We start from the raw sequence: 24,363 nt of genomic DNA, 5'->3' as shown, positions 1-24,363 counted from the left end.
TTCTCCTCACCGTGCTCGTCTTCGGACTCACTATTGGACTCATCATCTGTTACCTGTGCAGCTGCGTCAAGATCTTCTTCCTCCACTGTGTCCCCCCTTTCCAGCATCAGATTGTGGAGAGCGCGGCATGTAACCACTATCAGTGACACGCGATCTGGGGGGTTATTGGAGTGCGCCCCCTGAACGGTCCAGGCATTGGAAGCATCTTGAGAAGACCGATGGTTCTCTTGACCACAACCCTTGTGGATGCATGGTCCAAAATATTCCGGTGGGCGGAGCAGGAGTGGACGCGGGCAGGCCGCCATTTTGCAAGGACAGGCCAATTAAGGCCCACCCAGCGCGTTTCCCACTCCCGTGGATGGCGGGAGTGTGCAGGTTGCGACTAGCGCGTACAGACTGCCGGGTCCAATGGCGACCTGGCAGTCTGTTTGAAAGAAGGCCTGGCTGCCTCCTGTAGGCTGTTCGCTATGGCCACCTGGAGATCCAACTGCAGGGGGTCGGCTGAGCAGGGCACTCTGGAGGGGAAGGACCGAGGAGCAGGGCAGGCTGCAGGGTGTGGGCCAGGAGCAGGGTGTGGGCCAGCGGGGGGGGCCAATGTGCCTCTTGCTTTTCTGATCACTGCCTTGCTGCCCTCCTCCAGGAGGTGGCAGCACGGCGGGAGGTGTTGGTCCCCCAGGATGGGAGGAGGAGGCCCCCCCACATGACGAAACGTGCCTGGGTGGAGGTGGCGGAGGTGGTGAGCTCCCGCAACGTGGTGCGGCACACTTGGATCCAGAGCCGCAAGCACTTCAACGATTTGTTGTGCTCTGGAAGGGTGAGTACCATGTTGGCATTGGGCATTTAACCCAGCACGTAGCCTTACGCCCTGAGACCACCCCCCCCACCCCGCCCCACAAGTCTTACTGACGTGACTGCATTGAATCATGTTGGGCATTTGTCGCACGCTGGGTGGGCAAGTAGATAGTGCCCATGCCTACATCAGCCTGAGTGGTTCATGAGGAGATGAGTTCTCCCCTGCACCATGTGTTGCTCTTAGTCATACATGACTAGCCTGGGGACAACCTGCAGGAGCTGCAGCTAGGCGCATACTCAGAACTCCAACACATGTCCTATTCATGGTGATGAGATTGTGGAAGAGGAGCCTCAAGGCCTCGTGGCCAAGAGCCATTTGCTGCTCTCAAGGCTGCATCTATTTACGCCTCCTTGCCATGGGAGCTAAGACCATGTGTTTTTTAAAGTGATGGACGCAGAACATGTCCAAGGTGGCCACTTGGGGAAGAGGGGGGCGGTGTTGGGAACGGCCGTACTATCTTAGTGTGACTGGTCAGCAGTAGTGTGGAGAGGAGGCACTGGAGGCCTGATATGGGCCACGGTGGTTGGGGTGCAGCGTGCGCATGCAGAGTCCATGTGTGAATTGCCGCAATGAATGGTCTTCTCTGTTTTGCAGGAGAAAAATGCCCTGGAGCTTGAGAGGCGCCATGCGCCCAGGTCCACAGGTGTTGGTGAGGCTGGGGCGGAGCGGCCAGGTATTTGAGGTCCACTGTGACATCTACTGTCTTCCCACCATTCATAGCACTGATTTGTTTGAATCGTTATTGTTGCAACGCTGCTCATTCACAGACTAATAGAGTCAGAGGTGTGGGTCATAGACAAAGGTCCCTCGGCCCTTCGAAGATGCGCGTGTCAAGCACCTTCCAAAGTCACCTTGGAGGAGGACAGCAAGGCAGGCATCTGAGAACCGAGGGGCACAGTGGCCCCCTGCTGGCCTATCCTGAAGCCTGCCCCCCCTCCTCCTCCTCCTCTGCTCTCAGACCACCATGTCCTTCTCTATGAGTGGCCATGATGCACTGCCTCAACGAGGCTGCCTGGCCACTCTTTATACAGACTGCCGGTTCCCCCATTGGAACTGGTGGTCTGAACACGCCCGGCGCCAATTCGATTTTCCTGTTGTAAGCTGGAGTCGCAAACCCGCTGGGTGGGCCTTAATTGGCCCGCCCGCGCAAAATGGCGGCGTGGCCATCGGCTGCCCCACCCACCGCCGAGTCGGTCTGGCCCGTCCGCCTGTCAAGGGCAAAATTCATCCCTTGGAGTTATGAGGACACATAGCACAGGCTGGGGATGTTTCCCCTGGAGCAGAGGAGATTGAGGGGTGACATTACTGAGCTTTATAACATTTATAACAAAACATCCAACCGTCGGGATATTTTGTATGCAGAGGAGGGCCCCCCACGTCAGCAGGCAGGCGTGGCAGGAGGTGGCGGTGGCTGTAAGCGCCCATGACGATGTGCGGCGCACAGGAACCCAGTGCCGTAAACGCTTCAATGATTTGTTGCGCTCTGGAAGGGTGAGTACCATGTCAGCCTTGGCCATTTGACCCAGCAGGTATCCTTAGCCTTTGAGGCCCAGCCCCCCACCCCCCGCACCAACGTCTTAGTGTCATTACTGCATTGGGCATTTGGCGCACGCTGGGTGGGCAAACGAGTACTGACCATGCTTACATCAGCCTGAGTGGTTGAGGAGGAGGAGGGTTCTCCCCGCAGCATATGTTGGTGTTTGTGGCATTTGAGTAGCCTGGGGGCAACCTGCAGAGGAGGCAGCTAGACACATACTCAGAACTCCAACACATGTCATATTGATGGTGATGAGATGGTGGAAGGGGAGCCTCAAGGTGTCGTGGCCAAGAGCCATCTGCTGGCCTCGGCGCCACACCTAGTTGCGCCTCCTTGCCATGGGCGCTAAGACCCGTGTGTTATTCAAAGTGATGGACGCCGAATGTGTCCAAGGTGGCTGCTGGGGGAGGGGGTTGGGAGCAGCCGTACTATCTCCTGGTGACTGATCACCGGTAGTGTGGACAGAAGCCGCTAGAGGCCTCAGATGGGCCACTGTGGTTGGGGTGTGGCGTGCGTGTGCAGAGTACATGAGCGATCAGCCCCAATAAATCCTCTTCTCTGTTCTGCAGGCAAAAACAGAGCACAATAACTGGGAACGTTTGCGGACTGGAGGTGGGCACGCCCTGCTGCAGAACCTCACCACCTATGAGGAGCAGGCCATGGAGCTGGGGAGCAGGCAGGCGGCCAGGGTGGCAGGTGTCGGCGAGGCTGGGGTGCGGCAGCCAGGTATTTGAGGTCCACAGTCCCATCCATTCTGTCTCCCCACCACCAAAGCACTGATGATTGCTGCAATCTTTAATGCTGCAACACTGCTCATTCACAGACTGATACAGTCAGACGTGTGGGTTAAACACAAAGGTCCCTTGAGGATGCGCGTCTCTAGCACCTCCCAAAGACGCCTTATCCCATTTGTGACCACTATCCCCATGGCCTAACATGCCATGGCATCACTGCTGCATATCCAAAGACTTATTGCATCTTAGGAGGGTTTGTACCTCCACCACCCTTTCAGCCAGTGCACCCCACATTACTCTGTCTAAAAGGTGCTCAGCACCTCACCTGTCAACCTCATGGCACTCAACTTAAATAAATGCCACTACGTTAGTCATCCCTGCGCCAAAGGGAAATGTTGCCTTCTGTCCACATGTTCTATGCCCCTCATAATGGTGTAAAGGTCAATAATGTGAGCTGTCAATCTCCTGTGCTCCACGGCAAATGTCACAAGTGTTTGCAATGTTTCCTCATCACTGCAAGTCTCCAGGCCAGCATGCATCCAGGTCAGGAACCTCTGCACTCTCCCCACTCCAATGCCACCCCTCCCATGAAGCGCAGGTCACAACTGAACACAGAAGTGCAGATGTGGCCTTGACAGCGTTTTCTGCACTTGCAACATGACCTCCCTTTTCCTACATTCCATTCCTCGTCTAATAAAGGCAAGTCTGGCTTCGACCTTGTTAAACGCCTTATGTTCCTGTTCTGCTACCTTAACGGGTCTGCCCAGCAAGATCCCTGTAATCGTGCTTACCTCCCACGGTCCTACCATTACTCATGTATTCCCGTACCTTGTTTGTCTTGTCCAAGTGCTTAACCGAACACTTATCTACATAACATTCCATGTGGCATTCCTTAGGCCATCTGACCAGCCTGTCGGTATGCGCGTGTAATGTTTGGGCTTCCTGTTGACTATTTACTACCCCACCAATGTTCGTCTCCTTAGGTTCTTGAAGGGTGAGCGACTTATGAGGCTGGGGGGGAAAGGGATGAAAGGCGTTACTGACTGAACGCCAACTGATGCACTGTCCTTGTTGTTAATTTCAGCATCACCACCGCATGGCCGTCACCAACACATCCAGAGCACCCCCTCCACACCTGAGGGCCAAGACTTATAACTTGCAGCACACCATTTCAGCGAGCCAGGCACCAGTGCAGCGACTACCACATCGGTGGGGAATATAACGTTGGCTCGTGTCCCGGGGCACAGTGGAGAGGGCACTTCATAATCGCTGGAGGAGATGGCAGGGACAGAGAGTGCCGATGGTGCCAGCAGCCAGCGGACTGCAGGGGACCAGGCACATGCTGAGTCCGGCAGTGATGATGTGTCTCTGGAGATGTCAGCAATGCAGCAGCTGCAGGACAAGCGGCAGGATGCACGGGAGCATCTGGCAGGGTTGCATGAGGGTGTGTTTCAGTTGGTCTCTCTGGTGGAGGAGTCCAGGCAGAGTGTCAGTGAAGGCATGAACCTCAGGACAGAGCTTCAGGCTTCCTCCACTGAGAGATTGGCGACTCTCATGGAGAGGGGCTTCGATCGGATGGAGACTCTTCTGATTGGGTTACGCTCTGACCTGCAAGCCCTCACAGCGGTACTGGCCACAGGTGGTCATTCCCAATGTGGGAGACGTTCTGGGCACCAAGTGTCGGCGCTCAGTGCCCATGCATCTGCGGTGAGCAGGGAGGTCCAATGTGACCTTATGTTGGCACAGCAGCTGCCTGTCGTCGTTGTGAGCTCCTCTCAGGGCGCTCCGGATGAGGGCAGCAGCTCCTCCGCCCCTCTGCCAGTCAACATTGCTTCCGTTGAGGCTGCGACAACTGGGGAGGTGCCAGTTCTGGAACTGGCCATTCCCTCCCAGGCGGGGCCATCACAGGCTCCACGGGCCAGAGGACGCCCACCAAGGTCATCAACGCCAACAGGACAGCAGAGTCAGCAGACTGCCTCACAAGCCACTCCGAACGATGGGGTGGCACCAAGATGTAGCGCCCGCAAATGTAAGCATAAGGCACGTTAGGCACTCAACGGGTATGTCACTGGTGAGTTTGTGTTGGCCCTCGATTAGGGAAAAAATAGTTATGTATGTCTGAGCGACGTTTGTGTTTTATTTTGGACTGAATAAAGTCCAATTTTCTGACCATGGCTGAGGGTGTTTCCTTTGTGCTGCATTTGTATGTTTCACAGACATCTCATGAGTGTTTGAGTGGACATTGATGTTTCTGTACTAAGCCCTTAGTTGCAGCTGATGAGATGGAAGATGTAGCACCACGTATGGAAACGCCAGGCAATGCTGGTCCTGCTGATCCATGTGTGTGGGGCTAGCTGAAGATTCATTGGATTAAATTGTCCCGGGTGTCCCTGCCTCCTTGGTGTAGTAGCGGGTCAGTGTGCTGCCCCTCATCATCGCCCTGTACTTCCTCATCCTCTGAGCCACTGCTGGATTCATCATGTGCAGCCTCATCCAGGGCATCAAGATCTTCATTGTCAACTACATCCCCCCCTTTCCAGCGCAAGATTGTGCAGAGCGCAGCATGCTACCACTATCAGAGAGACGCGATCTGGGGGGTACTGGAGTGCGCCCCCTGAGCGGTCCAGGCAATGGAAGCACATCTTGAGAAGACCGATGGCTCTCTCCATCACAGCCCTTGTGGTGCCGTGGCTCCTATTGTACCGCTGCTCAGCTTCTGTTCTTGGATGGTGGAGAGGCGTCATGAGCCACCTTCTGAGGGGATAGCCCTTGTCACCCAGCAGCCAACCATCCAGCCGAGCTGGAGCACTGAAGAGCCCCGGCACCTGGGAGTGTCTGAGGATGTAGGCGTCGTGGGAGCTGCCTGGGTACCTTGCACAGACTTGTAGAATCAGCATCCTGTGATCACACACTATCTGCACGTTCATGGAGTGGAAGCCCTTCCTCTTGACGAAGGCACCGGGCTCACCTGCTGGCGCCTTGATGGCCACATGTGTACAGTCTATAGCACCCTGGACATGGGGGAAGCCAGCATTGGCTGCGAAGCCTCTGGCTCGCTGTGTCTGGCTGGCCTGGTCGCAGCGGAAGTGGATGAAGGTCAATGCCCGTCTGAACAGAGCGTCTGTAACCTGCTTGACACAAGTGTGGACAGCTGGTTGGGAGACGCTGCAAAGATCACCCACCGAGCCCTGGAAGGAGCCAGAGGCACAGAAGTTGAGGGCAGCTGTGACCTTCAGAGCCACTGGAATGGGGTGTCTACCCATACAGTTCACAGAGATCTCAGGGCCAATTACCTGACAGATAGAGTTGACTGTTTCCCTTGAGAGACGGAGCCTCCTTCGGCATTGCACCTCAGGCATATTGAGGTAGCTGCTTCACCGCCTGTATACCCTGGCAGCAGGATAGTGGCATCTTCTGCGGTCCCTTCTGCCTTGGACAACCTCTTGGCCCTGCGCCCCCTGTGCCTGCGCCTGGCCTCCCAAAGGTGGCTTCCCTGGAGGCTGATTGTTCACTCCTGGCCTCCTCCTTATTCTATCCTTCCCTCCCTCCCTCAGAGGAGCTGCCTCCAGTAGAGATGTCAGAACCCATACCCAGGCTAAAGGGAGGCCTCCGGAAAGCTGCAGGCCCGATTAAAGATTACTGTCTGCAGACTGGTGAGCTGAAGCTTCAAAGTACACAGAAAGCTGTTGGAAATCGATCTGAACTGCTAACAATCTCAGAGGCAAGTTTCAAACACTTTCTGTATTAAATACCTCAGAAAAAACATGAACAACCCCTCTGAGCCCACATGTCCCGCCCGTGGATGAGGTTTGTTAAAAAATCAGTTACTCACCTGCCCGTTGGGCCCGTGCACTGAGCCGAAGTTCGCACGGGCTCCTCAAAATCAGCGTCAACTGCAGAGTTAAGGGTCTTAAGGCCTTTAATTAATGGCGGGCGCGCGTCGCACTGCATAGAGCGCCCATCCACCTAAATATCGCGATGCTGCATGCTGACATCGGGACGCTCGCGCGACATTTTAAGTACTGATGTGCGGGCTCTGCCACCCGCGCATCAGCCAGAAAATTCAGCCCCAACTCTCCAGCCCAGCATGCATCCTGGTCAATGACCTCTGCATTCTCTCCACTCCAGTCACATCCCTCCCGTGAAGCGCATATCACAACTGCACGCAGAAGTGTAGCTGTGGCCTCGGCAGCGTTTTCTGCACATGCAATATGACCTCCCTCTTCCTATATTCTATTCCTTGGCTAATAAAGGCAAGTATGGCATTTGCCTTCTTAAATGCCTTATGTACCTGTCCTGCTACCTTAAAGGGCCTGTCGACATGCCCAGCAAGGTCCCTCTGATTCTCCTTACTTTCCACGGTCCTACCATTCCTCATGTTTTCCCATACCTTGTTTCTCCTGCCCAAGTGCATCACCTCACACTTATCCACATAACATTCCATTTGACATTCCTCAGGCCATCTGACCAGCCTGTCTGTAACCGCCTGGAATGTTTGGGCGGCCTCCTGACTATTTGCCACCCCACCAATGTTCATCTCCTTAGGTTCTGGAAGGTTGAGTGCATAATGAGCCTGGGGGAAAGGGATGAAGTGTGTCACTGTGTGGACGCTAACTGATCCACTGTCCTTGTTGTTATTTTCAGCATCATCAGAGGCTGCTGACCAGGCTCCATTACAGATGCTGCCTCTCTCACCTGAGGGCCCTCAAGTGTCACCTGTGTCACACCATTCCTGCGAGGCAGGCACCAGCACAGATACTAGCACATCGGTGGGCATTGCAACATCGGCTAGTGTCCCTGGGCACAGTGGAGAGGGCACTTCACAATCGTTGGAGGAGATGGCAAAGACAGAGAGTGCCGATGGTGCCAGAAGTCGGAGGACTGCAGGGGACCAGGCACATGCTGAGTCGGTGCCTGATGATGAGCCTCTGGAGTCGTCCGCGATGCAGCAGCTGCAGGAAATGCGGCCGGGTGTGCGGGAGCATCTGGGAGTGTTACAAGAGACTCTGCTTCACTTGGTGTCCGTGGTGGAGGAGTCCACGTGGAGCATGAGTGATGCAGTGAGCCTCATGTCAGAGCGTCATGCTTCCTCCATGGAGAGAGTGGCCACTCTCCTGGAGAGGGGCATCCAGGAGAACAAGCAGCTTCTCCTGGGAATGTGCTCGGACCTGCAAACCCTCACAGTGCTAGTGGCCATAGCTGGTCATTGCCAATGTGGGAGATGGTCTGGGTACCAAGTTTCCCAGCTCGGTGCCCGTCCATCTACGGTGAGCAGGGAGGTCCAAAGTGACCCCATGTCAGTGCAGCAGCTGCCTGTCGACTCTGCGGGCTCCTCTCAGGGTGCTGCGGATGAGGGCAGCAGCTCCTCCGCCCCTCTGCCAGTGACCGTTGCATTCATTGAGGCTGCGACGACTGGGGAGATGCCAGCTGTGGTACTGGCCACTCCCTCCCAGGCGGGGCCAGCACAGGCTCCACGGGCCAGAGGACGTCCACCAAGGTCATTGAGGCCAACAGGACAGCAGAGTCAGCAGGCTGTCTCACAAGCTATTCTGAGCGATGGGGCAGCACCAAGATGTAGCACCCATAAACGTAAGTATAAGGCACCTTAGGCACACCACGAGTTTCTCACTGGTGCTTTTGTGTTGGCCCAAGATGGTGATTATTATTATTATTTCTTACTGTTGTAAAAATGTTTTGCTTTCGTTTTGTTGGACCATATGATGGATAAAATTAAATCCAGATGTGTTACCATGGCTGAGGGTGGCTCCTTTGTGCTGCGTTTGTATGTTTTACAGACATGTCATTGAGTGTTTGAGTGGACATTGAGGTTTATGTCCAAAGTCCTTAGTTGCAGCTGATGAAGTGGCAAATGTAGCACTTAAGGCAAGCCTGGTCCTCCTGCTCCATTTGTGTGGAGTTAGCTGAAGGTTCGTTTGATTAAAGCCTCCTGGGTGTCCCTGCCTCCTTGATGTAGTCCCGGGTCAGCGTTTAGCCCCTCAGCATTCCCCTGTGCTTCCTCATCTTCCGAATCAGTGCTGGACTCATCGTGTGCAGCCACATCCACTGCGTCAACATCTTCATCGTCCACTGCATCCCCCTTTCCAGCGCAAGATTGTGGAGAGCGCAGCATGCACCCACTATCACCGAGGCGTGATCTGGGGGGTACTGGAGTGCGTCTCCTGAGCGGTTCAGGCATTGGAAGCACATCTTGAGAAGACAGGTGGTTCTCTCCACCACAGCCCTTGTGGTGCCGTGGCTCCTATTGTACCGCTGCTCAGCTTCTGTTCTTGGATGTCGGAGAGGTGTCATGAGCCAGCTTCTGAGGGGAGAGCCCTTGTCACCCAGCAGCCATCCATCCAGTTGGGCTGGAGCACTGAAGAGCCCCGGCACCTGGGAGTAACTGAGGATGTAGGCGTACTGGGAGCTGCCTGGGTACCTTGCACAGACTTGTAGAATCTGCATCTTGTGATCACACACTATCTGCACGTTCACATTCATGGAGTGGAAGTCCTTCCTGTTGACGAAGGCACCGGGCTCACCCACTGGCACCTTGATGGCCATGTGTGCCGGCGATTTCACACGTTACATGGGGGAACCCAGCAATCGCTGCGAAGCCTCTGGCTCACTCAGCCTGGCTGGCCTCGTCCCTGTGGAAATGAATGAAAGTCAATGCACGTCTGCCACCAGTTTGACACAACTGTGGACAGCTGATTGGGAGACTCCGCAAAGATCCCCTGGAGAGAGCCGGAGGCATAGAAGTTGAGGGCCACCATGACCTCCAGTGCATCTGGCATGGGGTGTCCACGCACACAATCGGAGCTGATCTCAGGGCCGATCCTCTGACAGATGGAGGTCACTATGTCCCATGACAGACAGAGCCTCCGTCAGCACTGCACCTCAGACATATTGAGGTAACTGCATCGCTACCTGTAAACCCTGGCATCAAGGTAATGGTGTCTTCTGCAGCCCCTTCCGCCTTGGCCTTTTTGTTGGCCCTGCACCCCTTGTGCCTCTCCTCCCACAGGTCGCTCCCCTGGAAGCTGAATAGGGACACCTGGCCTCCTTTCTCTACCCCCCACCCCCCACTTCTGGCCCTCCCTCCTCCTTGGAGGAGCCTCCAGCAGAGACCACAATCCCCCTTACCAGGTTAAGGGAAGGCTGTCTGATACCTAGAAGGCCCCACATGGTGTGAATCCCACTTGAGTCCTGAACTGAAGCCTCTAAATTCTCTGAATGCAGCTGTGAAGTGAAATGAAGCTGCCCTGGTCCTGATCACAGAAGCAACCAGCAGCAAGTGATATCCTGCAATCCTCCTCACTAATCGCTTTGCCAAGGCCACCGACCCCTCTTATCCCGCCCGTGGATGAGGTTTGGATAATTGTGGCCTTCCCGCCTGCCCCTTTTTGCCTAAAAATCGCACGGGCTATGTAAAGTCGTAGACGGTTGGCGTCTCAATGGCCTTAACTGGTGGGCACGACTCCCCCTCCATCGTGCGCCTGCCTAGCGAAATATCGCGAGAATGCACATTGACGTCGGCACACTCGGCCGATGTCAACGCGCTTTTATTTAACGTTTGAGTGGATCGTGCGCCCGCCCGCCCACTCACCGAGCTAAAAATTCTGCCCCAGGATCTTGCACACTGCTTTAAAATGGATCGCCGCCCTTCACGCACAAATAATTCAATCTTCGTCTCGGCGGTGTTTGCTAAAACTTGTGGAAACACATACTATGCCTTCGAACCTAATCTATTCTGTCATAACAGTGCATCCGAAAGACAGCACTTGTGATAGCTTTGCACTTGTGGAAGTGACAGTCTGGGTAACACTGTGTCTTGGGCAGGGCATGAACGCTCGAACCTCTGACTCCACTAAATTGCATCCAACTGACACAAACTGTCACTGGGATCCTTTTAATCGTTTTATACCAATGTTACGAGCAGACTTTTAGATAAAGTTGTTATTGCACTTTGACCTACACAATCACGTGCTTTTGTGCTAAAGGGAAGTAATAGAAGTTATAAAGCGGAAACTCGGCCCAGTTAGCATGTACCTCCATGTGAACAAATAGTTCTAATCGTACTTACCCATCTCGTTTCCATCCTTTTAGCCAGAGGGCAGGGCAGGGACGATATCACCCATTAAATCCAGCTCATAGTCTCTGCCTCAATCATTAACTCTGAAACTGAATTCCATCACTTCACAACTGGGTGAAGATGCTTCTCCTGCATTCAGTACTAAATAACTTGCCTTTAATCTGGCATCTTTGGCTCTTCGTTCTTGAACCAAACTTGGAAATGGTCTGCTTCTATTTATGCCCCCTCATACTATTTAATGTTCCTTTTTAAAAATTAAATTGTACCAGGCTGAATCCTAGGAATTAAATGTTGTATCCCCTCTGGCGACTCTATATCCTTCCTATAATGCTAGACTGCACACAGTATTCTAACTGAAGTCATAAGGTTTTAGACAAATCCATCGTTACCATTTGATTTTTTATGTGCTATTTATTGTCATTAAACCTAGAATTTGATTTATTTTTCTTTATAGCCTTATCAACTTGAGGTACTGCCTTTAATATCCTGTGAACCTGTGCTCACGTTATATCCTCTCCTCTTCTCTTCCATGGTACCAAGCATACTTCCATTTGGAATATGGTTACTGCTGTTATTGTTAACCAAAATGCGTTCCCCTGCACTTACTGACGTGGGGCAGGATTTTTCACATGGCAGACTTGGCGGGGGCGGGCGCGCAATCGGCTCTGTGCCGCCATTTTACGCGTGCGCGTGAAATAATGCTTCAATCTCCCTGAGGCACGGAGCTGCCTCGGAGATTGAATCAATAATAGTTATTAAATAAAAGGCGTAAACATTGACTTAACCACGTCCCCTCGTATGACTGCGTCAAGTGAGTTGGGCCAGGCTTTTAAATCAATGACAATGATTTATTTATTTTAATAAACACTTTAGGAAACCTCATCCCGCTCGTGGATGAGGTTTCCTTAAAAAAAAAATACGCGAAGGCAGCTTGGCCTTTTCGCCTGCCCGCCCACCTTAAGGTTAGACGGGCAGCGTTTACAATAACTTTAATTAGATACGTAATGGCCTTTCTGAGGCCGCTTTTACATATCGGCGGGCGCACAGCCGAACGAAACATCGCTACTGAGCGCGGTGACGCACAAGGACGAGCTCGAGCTGCTCGGGGAGGGAGGGCTGGAAAAAGAAATCAGGATTTTTTTTAAAAACACACACACGCCCTGCCCTGTGTAGAACTAAACCAGGAATTCCTGACGTCCCCTCACCTTTTGAAATCCGTACCAGCTGCCGCTAAATACTATCTCCGCTTCCAGACAAATGAGCGTTTCGCCCTTTGGAAAGGGCAGGACTCTTTTTTTTAAAAAAAAAAAATACAATTTCGGTCCTCCTGGTGTCAATCTGTCGACACACACGCAAATCACTGAAAAACCAGAAATGCCGCAGCGAGCAAGCAAGCGAAGCACTGGTGTTTATTTCTGGAGGGAGGGGATTGAGAAGGCGAGGGAAGGTAGGTTAAACTCGTACCGGACCTTGATGAGGGAAAGGGAACGCCGAGCACAGCGCCCGTCTCCAAACTGTCATTTAAAAAGGAAAATTTGATCGCTCCTCGCTCGTATCGCACCCCCCCCCCCACTCCTCTCGGAAGGCCGGGGACCTCGGCTAGCGTTAAAACGATTTCCCGTCGGTGACGCGTTTGCAAATTAACTAACTTGCTGTGAGGAACGAGAACAGAAACGCAAATACCTGGAAAAACGCGGCAGGTTCTGGCAGCCTCTGCGGAGAGGGACACAGCTGACGTTTCGAGCCCTTCATCAGGTTTTCATCCAAGTTTGTTTTTGTCCGAGGTTTCCAGCGTCTGCTTTTATCTTTTAATGAGGAGTGAGACACTGGGGGAGGGGAGGGGACCAGGTGTTCACCTGGAGGACCAGCGGCACTCCTCCTGTGCCAAAGAGCGCCGGGCGGTCGGAGAGAGGGCACCCTGTCCCGGGGCCCAGAGGAGCTGCTGGGTGACTGGAGTGCACGGCCGTCCTCCTCCTCTCCCCCCCCCCCCCTCCCCCAACCCCCACCCCCACCCCCACCTCGCCCCTGTGACTCGTCCCCGCCGCACCTCCCGAGCTGTTTGCAAAGGTAAAACTCGGTGCGGAGGGTGGGCGGCCGTAAAGCCGTGGGGGGGGATTCGAGTTTCGATGCCGCGGTCTTGCCCGCGCGGGGTGGGTGGGAGAGTGGGAGGAGGGGGGGGGAAGGAGGGGTTGTTGGATGGGGTGTTGGAGGAGGACCAGCTCGCGTGCGATAGGCAGAACGCCGCGGGCGCCGGAAACCTGCCGAAAACGTGTGCGGCGCTGGCTGGAGCAGGGTCGGGCCGCGAGCGTTGGAGGGAGAAAGCGGCTCAGCGTTCCCAGCCCGAGCCGGATCGGCTATTTAAAAGCCGTTTTAACGCCCGTAACGTGTGTGTGTCTGCTCCCCCTCACCCCCCCCCCTCCACCCCCCGGGTTCTGACAGGCGGCCGTCGGCCTGAAACGTTGGCGGCCGTGCCGAGGATATCGTCGCTGATCGTGGAGGTGACCATGCGGCCCTGCCCCGGGCGGTCCTGTCCCGGCCGCAGCAGCGATGATTTCAGAGCAGGTCATCTACAGAGAGGAGCCAACGGCCTGAAACTCCCGAACCCCGACCCGGCTGCCCACCCCGGAGAAGGACACCCCTTTTTTATTTTCTCTCTTTTTTTACAACATCAGCTGCTCAATTCAGGCAAGTGCTTAAAAGATCTCAAACGGATTTCAGTGTGTTAGCGAGTGACCGAGTAACTGAGTGGGTGAGTTAGTGAGTGGTCGGGGGGGATGGGGGGAGTGGCTGGTAGTCAGTGTGGGGTGCGGGTGGTGTGGGCACTCAGGGTGGGGGCGGTCAAATGGCGGGGTGGGGAGATCAGGGTCGGCGGGGGATTGGGGGGGGAGAGTGGGCAGTAGAGAAGGGGGAGGTTGGGGAGACAAGAATGGGGGGTGCTCGGGCAGTCGGGTCGGGGAGGGGGTGAGCAGGCAGCCACGGAGTGAGGGGCTCGGGAGTCGGTTCAGGGAAGGTCAGCGTGGGTCAGGCACTTGGACTGGGGAGTGAGGTCAGGGGTGGGAGGGGGGAAATCAGGTGGTTAGGTTGGGGATGGCTTGGGCTGGCAGAGTCAGGTTGGTGGGGGGAGGGGTGTGAGTTGGGTGGTCAAGCCGTTGGGGGGGTGGGGTGGGGATCGTGGGATGGGCAGTCAGGTGGGGGTTCGAGGGCCGTTGGGTCGGAGAGTGTCAGGTAGTTGGGTTGGGAGTTGGGTGGTTGGGGTTCGAGAGGCGTTGGGGTCGGGAAGTTTCAGGGTAGTTGGGTCAGGGGATCAGGTAGTCAGGGCGGGGGTGTGATTGGGGGGGTCAATTGGAGTGATGGATTGTGGACTGCTGTTAATCACTGAGTTACACCAGTAACTAAATAGTGAACAATACTGAGGTAAGTATACAGTGAGTATTGTGTATCTAACCAAATGTTTCCATCATTGAGTTCACTGTTGGAGACATTTTCATCGTGTCCCAGGCAGCACATCACTGGAAGTTTAAACTTCCTCTGCATGTGCGTAGGTCGGGTCTTCCGATGGTGGACGTCTTAACATTCACTGCTGTTGGCATTGGAAGCTATGGCTTGTTAACTGTTTCTCTCCACAGATGCTGCCTAACTTGCTAAGTATTTGCAGCATTGTCTGTCTCATGCTGCATGTTGTGTCAGTAATGTTTATTAGCGGCACAAATGCGCTCTCAGGTTTAATTTTTAATGATGACTGAGCAGATTTGATTCGTCCCAAAGCCCCCCACACATGCACAAAAGCTTTGTAGTCCTAGTGAGACGCTACCTTTAATTCTGTGTCTCAGTTGGTAGCACTCTCACTTCTTGAATCAGAAAACTATAGGTTCATGTCCCACTCCAGGACTTCAGAAAAATCAAGACTGCCACTCCAGCCCAGGTGCTGAGGGAGCGCTGCACTGTTGGGGGTGGGTATCGTCTTTTGAATAAGATGTTAAATCAAAGCCCCTTCTGCTCCCATGAGTAGATGTAAAAGATCCCTTGGCACTGCTTTGAAGAAAAGCAGGGAGTTCTCCCTGGTGTACCCGGACAATATTCACTCCTCGATCAACATCACAAGAACTGATTTATCTGGTCGTTATCACTTGCTGTTGTGGGAGCTTGCTGTGCACAAATTGGCTGTAGCATTTCCTATGTTACAACTCTTGACTACGGGCAGGATTTGGTGGCCCCGCTCGCTGCTGGGATCATCCTGCCCCACCCGAAAGTCAGTGGACTTTGGCTGGGCCGGAGAATCTCCTGCGGTGGATCCCGCCCACAACAGGGGCAGGAAAACCCCGGCCTACGTGTTTTATGGGCTGTAAGGCACTTTGGGACGTCCAGTGGTTATGAAAGGTGCTATTTAAATGCAAGCCTTTTTTTTTAAATCTGCGTGTGCCTCTGCAGCCAATGAAATGATGACTCTGTAGAAGTACATGTTGTAATGTAGGAAGCGTCGCATTCAGTTTGTGCACAGGAAGCTCCCACCAACAGCAATGTGAAAATGAGTTAACCGGGTTTCGTTATGTTGGATGAGGAATAAACGTTGGCCATGACACTAGCCACATCTGATCCGCGAGATGGCACCTCCGACGCTGCAGTGCTCCCCCAGTACTGCACCATGGGAGTGCCAGCCCACATTATGTTCCAAGTCTCCTGGCCAAACCGTTGCTCTAATATTCCCCCGTGTCATGTCACGTGCTCTGCCTGAAGCTGGGTCCTTGGCTTGTTGTCCACCGATGTTTCACCCTGAGCCATTTTCCTGGCAGTCTATTTCATCAGTCATGGTTTGCCGTTGCCTTCCACCCTCGGGTGAGGAACAAGGTGTTGCAAATGTCTTTGTCCCTTTTCTCTTTGCCAATTGAAACTTTTTTATTTTAAACAGCATCAAGCAGGCGATCTCCAGGTCAGCATGAAGCATCAGGAAGAAGCTGTTGCACATGAGAAAGCCATCACCGTGACAAAGGCCTTGGAGCCACAGGCTCCCCTCCAGCCTGCTGAAGTAAGCATTTTTTATTCCATTTTGCCCCTTTTGCGGATCATGAGTTTGCTCCCCCGCCCCACCAATTATTCAATAAGCTTCAGCCTTCCTGGAAAATCTACCCGGGGTGATTTTTGCAGAGGGGAGGAGGAGACAGTTGAAGGAGCAAAGCTGATGTTAGCTAAGGCTATTATTTTGGTTTTTCTTCCCCGTGCATGTGCTGTAAAAAGGACCTTGTTTAAACAAAAATAGCACATTCTCTGCGTGGCCACCCCGATGGGAAGCTCTGATTGGCTCGCGATTAACTAATTCAAATTTGAAAGGCCGCAGGCTTTGGAATTGAAGCTGAGTGAGTTTATCCAGCCGTTTGGACAAGAGAGATACAAAGTGAGATCGATCCTGGTTGGTGCTGAGTAGCTGGAACTCGGCCAGGGTCTGCATCATGCTGCAGTGAGAAATGGGGTGAATCAGCCAACGTAGCCTATTCCCTGTCGGGTGATGTTTTGCAGTGAGGATTGGATTGGCTAGCTCTGATATTTGTTTTCCCTCCCTGTATATGGGCAGCGTGCTAACGCACACTGCCTCAGCTGATGTATGGATGTTGGCCGTCTACTGAGATACTGAAGAATCCTGGCACCATGGCCTCACCCCTCACTATCTCTGTAAACCCCTTCAGCCATACACACTTACAAGATATCCATGCCCCAGTTCCTCCATTAATTGCTCCATTACAGATGACCATGTCTTCAATTGCTTAGGTCCAAATCTATGGAATTCCCTCCGTAGACCTCTCCACTTCTCTATCCCTCTTTTTTTTTATCCTGCTTTAAAATGCTTCTTAAAATCTACTGCCTTCACTAAGCTTTTGGTTGTCTGCTGTAATATTGCCTGATGTGGCCCATTGTAGAGGTTTGTTCGAAAACACTCCTGTGAAGTACCTTTGGATGCTTTACTGTGTTAAATGTGGCACATAAATGCAAGTTGCTGTTTTTGTTTGCTCTGGCACTATATTCCAGGAAGTACCCTGGCAACATCTTCAAGAGTTGATGGTGGCGGTGGAGGGGAAGGGGGTTGGTGGAGAGGCGGGGGGATGAAGAGAGGGCAAATGTTCTTTCTCTTTGGAAAGAGAAATAAGCAACTAAATCATCCAAGCAAAAGGCTCCAGGAGACAATTGAATGTGTTTTCCGGAAAGTGTGTGTTTAGGGATCTGGTGGAATATTAGGCTGAATTGATTTATAGATTTGTTTGGATCTAAAGACATTTAATTTTTTTTAATAAGAATCCATTAACAAGCCATCATAGTATGTTTTTAAAGTTGCAATGAAGCCAACAATTGGTTAATAGCTGATGTATATTCCACTAACAGTTTATGGATCAATTTTTGTCTTGTCCCCTGCTGTTCCTTTGATAAAAGTAACTTGTAAACATTTGCTGTGCCACATTTCTGAACCTTGCCTGAGTATGTTGAACTCTGTTCTCTTCTACATTAGTCCAGACAATTGGAGCACTCCATACCGCAGCCTCAGGCATGGATACTCACCACCTTTGGCTGTGAACCGTGCCTCTAAGCAGCAGCTTAGAGGTTTGTGCCCTGACTTTGATAGAACGTGAACGAGCGTCAACTGGCATTCAGAGTTCTGAGTGCTGCACTGGGGTCCTCTTCGAAACCTAAACATGTGAAGAGTTATTGCAGCGTCTCTCTCAAATTGAGAGCATAGCAAAATATTCCCCCTCCTCCTGAGTATTCTGTTTGTGCTAAATATACCCAATCCAGTACCATTCTTAATAAGGAAACCAGTGTTTGAAATTTTAGCACGCAGGTAGAGCAAGTAATTAGGAAGGCCAATAGAACGTCCGTCTTTATTACATGGGGGATGGAGTATAAAATTAGGGAAGCCTTGCCTCAATTCTCCAGTTCATTGGTGAGACCACAGCTGGAGTTCTGCGTACAGTTTTGGTCTCCTTGTTTAAGGCCGGGATGTACTTGCATTGGAGGCAGTTCAGAGGAGGTTCACTAGGCTGATTCCCGGGATGAAGGGCTTGTCTTGTGGGGAAAGGTTGAGCAGGCTCTTCCTATACTCAGTGTAGTTTAGAAGAATGAGAGGTGATCTTATTGAAACATTTAAGATTCTGAGGAGGCTTCACTGGGAAGATGCTGAGAGGATGTTTCCCTTGTGTGGGAATGTAGAACTAAGGGGCACTGTTTAAAAGTAAGAGGCTCCCCATTTAAGACAGAAATGAGGAAGAATTTCTTCTCTCAAAGAGTCATTAGTCTTTGAAATTCAGCGCTCCAGTGGGCAATGGAGGCTGGGTCATCGAGTTAGGCAGGGCTGAATTAAGGCAGATTTTTGATGTACGAGGGAAATGTACAGGGGGGTAGTCGGGAAAGTTGGGTCAATGTCACGATCGGATGAGCCATGACCTTGAATGGTAGCATTGGCATGAGGGGCCAAATGGCCGCCTCCTCCTGTTTCTTGGCCAGGATTTTACTTATGGCGGGTGGACTGGGTGGGACAGGGTGGTGGGTGGGTGTGGAGCCAATCGCCGCTCACGATTGGCTCCGCACCACCATTTTACGTGGGTGGGCCAATTAAGGCCCACCCAGCGTGAATCATGGCTACCGAGATCAGCAGGAAGGGGCGAGCGGCGGCGGGAAGCCAATGACTGCCGGGTCCAATGGAGACCTGGAGGCCTATTCAAAAACGGCGCAGTCAGCCTTCCAAAGGATGGCGGACAGGGGGGATGTCAGAGAGCAGGCCAGGCAGGACGGCAGGTCCACGGGACAGTCAGCCCCGAGGTTTTCAGATGAGTGCCTTGCTGCCCTCCTCGGGGGTAGCAGCACGCCGTGAGATCTTTGTGCCAAGAGACGGGAGGAGGAGGCCCCCCCCACATAACAAAATGTGCCTGGGAGGAGGTGGCAGAAAGGGTCAGCTCCCACGATGTGGTGAGATGCACCTGGGTGCAGTGCCACAAGCGGTTTAATGGCCTCTCGCGATCGGGAAGGGTGAGTACCGTGTTGGCGTGGGTCATTTAGCACGGCAGCTAGGTTAGCCGACGACTCCCCACCCCCCCGCAACTCAGAATTTTGTTTTTGCATTCATTCATTCACGGGATGTAGCCTTTGCTGGGTGGGCCAACATTTATTGCCCATCCCTAGTTGCCCCTGAGAGGGTGATGCTGAGCTGCCTTCTGTATCCGCTGCGTGTGGTGCAGGTACACCCACAGTAATGTTTGGGGGCGAGCTCCAGGATTTTGACCTAGCGACAGTGGTGGAGCGCCAAAACATTTCCAAGTCAGGATGGTGAGTGACTTGGAGGGGAACTTCCTGGTGGCGGTGTTCCCATCCATCTGCTGCCCTTATCCTTCTAGGTGGTAGTGCTCGTGGGTTTGGAAGGTCTTAAGAATGTGAGTGGCAAATGTGATGGAGGCAGCATCTGGGCAAGGGGGTCAGCCCTGGCTGCTTGGAGTGAGTGTATGGCAGCTCCAGGGTCACGATTCACATGAGCCCTGCAGAGCCAGACTTGGGAGGCAGAGGGACCACCGCTGACCCCTGAGGGCCCGGAAGATATAAATGCACCAGCGTCACACCCTCTCAGCCAGGCAGGCACCACTGCAGATACCAGCACCTCGGTGGGGATAAGATCGTCAGCTAGTATCTCGGTGCTACTGCGGTGAGGGTACTTCACACTCGCTTGTGGCGCAGGCGGAGACAAAGTGCCCAGGGCGCTGGCAGTCGGAGGTATGCCAGGGACCAGGAACATGCTCAGTTGGTGGCTGATGGTGTGCCCCTGGAGTCTCCCTGAGGCAGCGGATGCTGGAAGTCCAACAGGGTGTGCGGGAGGATCTAGCAGAGATACATGAGGGAATGTGTGCCATGGTCTCCGTTGTGGAGGAGACTATGCGGAGCATCAGCACTGCATTGACCCTCATGGCCGAGCGCACAGCCTCCTCCATGGAGACAGTGGTGGCTCTCATGGAGAGGCTCCTCCAGGAGCTCAATCAGGGGTTCCTGGGAATGCGCTCGGACCAGCAAACCCTCACGCCGGCAATGACCTCAGGTGGTCAGTGTCAGTGTGGGAGATGGATTGGGCACCCAGGGCAGAATTTTCCCATCATCGGGGGTGGGTAAGTTTAAGAGCAGATGCGGGCAGGCGCGGGCAGGCGTGCCCCCGATTGGCGCCACCGATTGGGGGCGTGCAGCCATTTTGCGTGGGCGGGCCATTTAAGGCCCACCCAGCATGGTGTCCGCACGGAAGCGCTACGCGCTCCCTGTGCGAGCCGGGGGTGGGTGGGGGATTACTTGAGCCGAGATGCATGAAAGAGCACACTCACCTCCCTGATGCTAAGTGCTGCCTCGGAGATCGGCTGTACATTAAAAAACCTGAAAAATAGAGAGAAAAATTCCCTGACATTCCCTCATCTGACACTCACATGAGTTGGGGCATGTCCATAACTTTTACTTTAATTACATTTTTTAAAACCGACATGAAACCTCATCCCGCCCATGGATGAGGTTTCATGCTTTTCCTAATGCCCGCCAGGGCTCCTGGCCTGTCCGCCAACCTTAAGGTTGAATGACAGGTCCATTAATTAGTTTAATGACTTTGTCAATGGCCTCAATTGGCCTTTGACAGGTCGGCGGGCGCACAGCTGATTTCGCTGCGCCCCCGCCTACCTGAAAATTGAAACGGGGCGCGGTGACGCCGGGAGTTCCGCCTGACGTCATCCCGCGTCATTTTACGCGTCGGCGAGTGGGCCCTGCCCGCCGCTCGCTGACCGGAAAATCCTGGCCCCAGTATCCCAGCTAGGTGTCCGTCCATCAATGGAGAGCTGGGAGGTCCAAAGCAACCTCACGTTGGCGCACGAGCTGCTTGTCGTCTCTGCGGGCTCCCCTCAGGGTGCTCCAGGTGACGGCTGCAGCTCCTCTGCCCCTCTGCCAGTGACCGTGGCATCTGATGAGGCTGCGGCGACTGGGGAGATGCCAGCTGTGCCACTGGCTGCTCCCTCCCAGTCGGGGCCAACACAGGCTCCATGGGCCAGAGCACGCCTGCCAAGGTCATCAAGGCCAACAGGACAGCAGACCGAGCAGGCTGTCTCCAATGCCGGTGCCAGCAAGGAGGGAGCACCTAGACGTAGCACCCGAAAATGTAAACGTAATTCACCTTAGGCACACCATGGGCTTATCACTGGTTTTCTTTGCTTCCCCCTGTTTCAGTTGTTTTTAAGTAGGTGTGCTGTTCAACATCTTTGTAATGGACTTTGATTTCTGTATGCAAGTTGGCAATGATTAAATGTTTTGGTTCTCAACAAGCCTCTGTGTGTTTCATTAGTTCTGCAGGTGAAGGGGAACCTGTGATGTTTGTCATCGAGCTTTTATTGACAAGGCATATAGTTAATGTTCCTGACCAGGCAAGTGTTGCTCTCAGGGATCGAGTATGGAGCCTGCAGCCCTGGCTTGTGTTGGTGGTTCATCTTTGGTAGGCTAGCTGAAGAAGCATTGGATTAAAGCCTCCCGAATGCCCCTGCCTCCCTGAATGTTGCCCGGGTTGGCATCTATGCCCTCAGCGTTCCCCTGTGCATGCTCATCCTCTGACTCACTACTGGACTCATTGTCTGCAGCCATAGCATCTGTGTCTACATCTTCTTCCTCCACTGCATCCCCCCCTTTCCAGCGCCAGATTGTGGAGAGTGCAGAATGCAACCACTATCAATGACACACGATCTGAGGGGTACTGGAGTGCACCCCCTGAATGGTCCAGACATCGGAAGCGCATCTTGAGAAGACCGATGGTTCTCTCTACCACGATGCTTGTGGTGCCCTGGCTCCTATTGTACCGCTGCTCAGCCTCTGTTCTTGGATGGTGGAGAGGCGTCATGAGCCACCTTCTGAGGGGATAGCTCTTGTCACCCAGCAGCCATCCATCCAGCCGGGCTGGAGCACTGAAGAGCCTCAGCACCTGGGAGTGTCTGAGGATGTAGGCGTCATGGAAGCTGCCTGGGTACCTTGCACAGACTTGCAGACCCATCCTATGGTCACACATTATGTGCACGTTCATGGAGTGGAAGCCCTTCCTGTTGATCAAGGCTCCCCGGCTCACTGGCTGGCGCCTTGATGGCCATGTGTACAATCGATGGCACCCTGGACGTGGGGGAACCCAGCAATCGCGGCAAAGCCTCTGGCTCGCTCTGCCTGGCTGGCCTCATCTGAGCTGCAGAGAATGAAAGTTGATGCACGCCTGAACAGAGCGTCTGTCACCAGCTTGACACAACTGTGGACAGCTGACTGGGAGACTCCACAAAGACCACCCACCAACCCTTGGAAAGAGCCGGAAGCATAGAAGTTGAGGACAACTGACCTTCAGCGCCACTGGCATGGGGTGTCCACCCACAGTTGGAGCTGAGCTCAGGGCCGATCATCTGACAGATGGAGGTGACTGTCTCAGAATGAAAATTCAGCCTGTGGTGTTCCGCAGGACTCTAGCACAAGCAGATAAGCTCTTAAAGAGAAAGATGGGTCTTGTCTCTGTATATAGAAGCCTAAATAGAGGAAAAAAGCAGGGACCAAAAAGTTGAACGTTTGCTGTACTTTAGGCTGTAGCTGCAGAAATCTGAAGTAATGCTTGTCGCCTCTTTTATTAGATCAAAGCACTTGTTGCTATTGACCCACCCACCTGATACTTTTACACCCGTATGACAGTGGAGGGGAGAAAAGTCCCAGATGTTCAAATCCCAATAAAACCAGCAGTAATACTGGAGCTCCATTAAGGTATACAAGACAAGTTTGGACAAGGTTTTACTGGTACCCTTCATTTCCAAGTTTCACTGCCTTCACCTTCTGGAGATGGGCCCTGCAGACCTGCAGGGAAGTTTGTTGTAGCTGGAACAAGAGAATTGTAAGGGTTCCCTCTGGTGGAATGGAACATAATTTATTAGGCAGCAGAAGTTGCTTCATATGCAATCCCTTGTAACTGAAACTTTGTGAAAAAGTTATTGCCTTGTATGAACTTTCTTCTCCTATTCTACTTGAGAAAGCTTAAAATTAAATTGATTTAAGTGAAACAAAGTTTATTTCCCTCTAGTGCCCATCCAATTTTCTTTTGAAATTATTGATTGGCTCTGCTTCCATGACCCTGCAATGGGTTCCAGGTCATTACCACTTGCTGCGTTTTAAAAAAACAATCTTCCTCAAGTTCCTCCTGTATCTCTTGCCCAAAATCTTACATCTGTATTGCCTTGGGCTTGTATTATCATCAGCTAATGGGAACAGCTTTTCCTTGTCATAAGAACAGAAGAAATAGGAGCAGGAGTAGGCCATTTGGCCCCTCAAATCTGCCCTGCCATTCAATAAGATCATGGCTGATCTGCCCCAGGACTCAACTCCTCTTTTGTGCCAGCTCCTCATAGCCCTCAACTCCCCGGTATTTCAAAAATCTATCTACCTCCTCTTTAAACACTTCCAGTGACCTAGCCCCCACAACTCTCTGGGGTAGAGAATTCCAGACATTTTGTACCCTCAGAGAAGAAATTCCTTCGCTTCTCTGTTTTAAATGAGTGTCCTTTTATTCTGTAATTATGTCCCCTATTTCGAGATTCCCCCACTAGTGGAAACATCATCTCAGCATCTACCCTGTCAAGCCCCCTCAGAATCTTGTACGTTTCAATAAGATCACCCCTCGTTCTTCTAAACTCTAATAAAGGCCTAACCTGTTCTTGATAAGTCAACCCCTTCATCCCAGGAATCAGCCTAATGAATCTCTTTGAACTGCCCCCAAAGCCAGGATACCCTTTCTTAAATACAGGGACCAAAACCATACACAGTACTCCAGGTACAGCCTCACCAACACCCTGTACAGTTGTAACAAGGCTTCCCTATTTTTAAACTCCAACCCCCTAGCAATACAGGCCAAAATTCCATTTGCTTTCTTAATTACTTGCTGCATCTGCATGCTAACTTTGTTTCATGCACAAGAACATCCAGAGCCTTCTGTGCTGCACTTTTTTGGACTCTCTCTCCATTTAAATAATAGTCTGCCTTTTGACTTTTCCGACCAAAGCGCATGACCTCTCACTTTCCTACATTAAACTCCATCTGCCAAGTTTTTGCCCACTCACTCAACCTGTCTATATCCCCTTGCAGACTCCTT

The 24,363-nt window shown here is 52.7% G+C and overlaps 1 protein-coding gene across 7 annotated transcripts in view; it reads left to right on the top strand.

Annotated features, from left to right (window-relative positions):
* gyg2 (glycogenin 2) overlaps nucleotides 1–24,363 on the top strand; it is a 126,253-nt gene that overhangs the window by 58,944 nt on the left and 42,946 nt on the right. For all 7 annotated transcript variants that reach the window (XM_078545076.1, XM_078545073.1, XM_078545072.1 and 4 more), the window contains exon 7: nucleotides 16,123–16,239. In XM_078545076.1, coding sequence (XP_078401202.1) covers nucleotides 16,123–16,239 — 117 coding nt within the window. The remainder of the gene's footprint in view (nucleotides 1–16,122; nucleotides 16,240–24,363) is intronic.

This window comes from Cetorhinus maximus, chromosome 7 (genome assembly GCF_964194155.1).
Source record: "Cetorhinus maximus chromosome 7, sCetMax3.hap1.1, whole genome shotgun sequence".
Lineage (NCBI taxonomy): Eukaryota > Metazoa > Chordata > Chondrichthyes > Lamniformes > Cetorhinidae > Cetorhinus > Cetorhinus maximus.
Note: the sequence above shows the minus strand (reverse complement) of the source record. Positions and strands in the feature narration are given on the sequence as shown.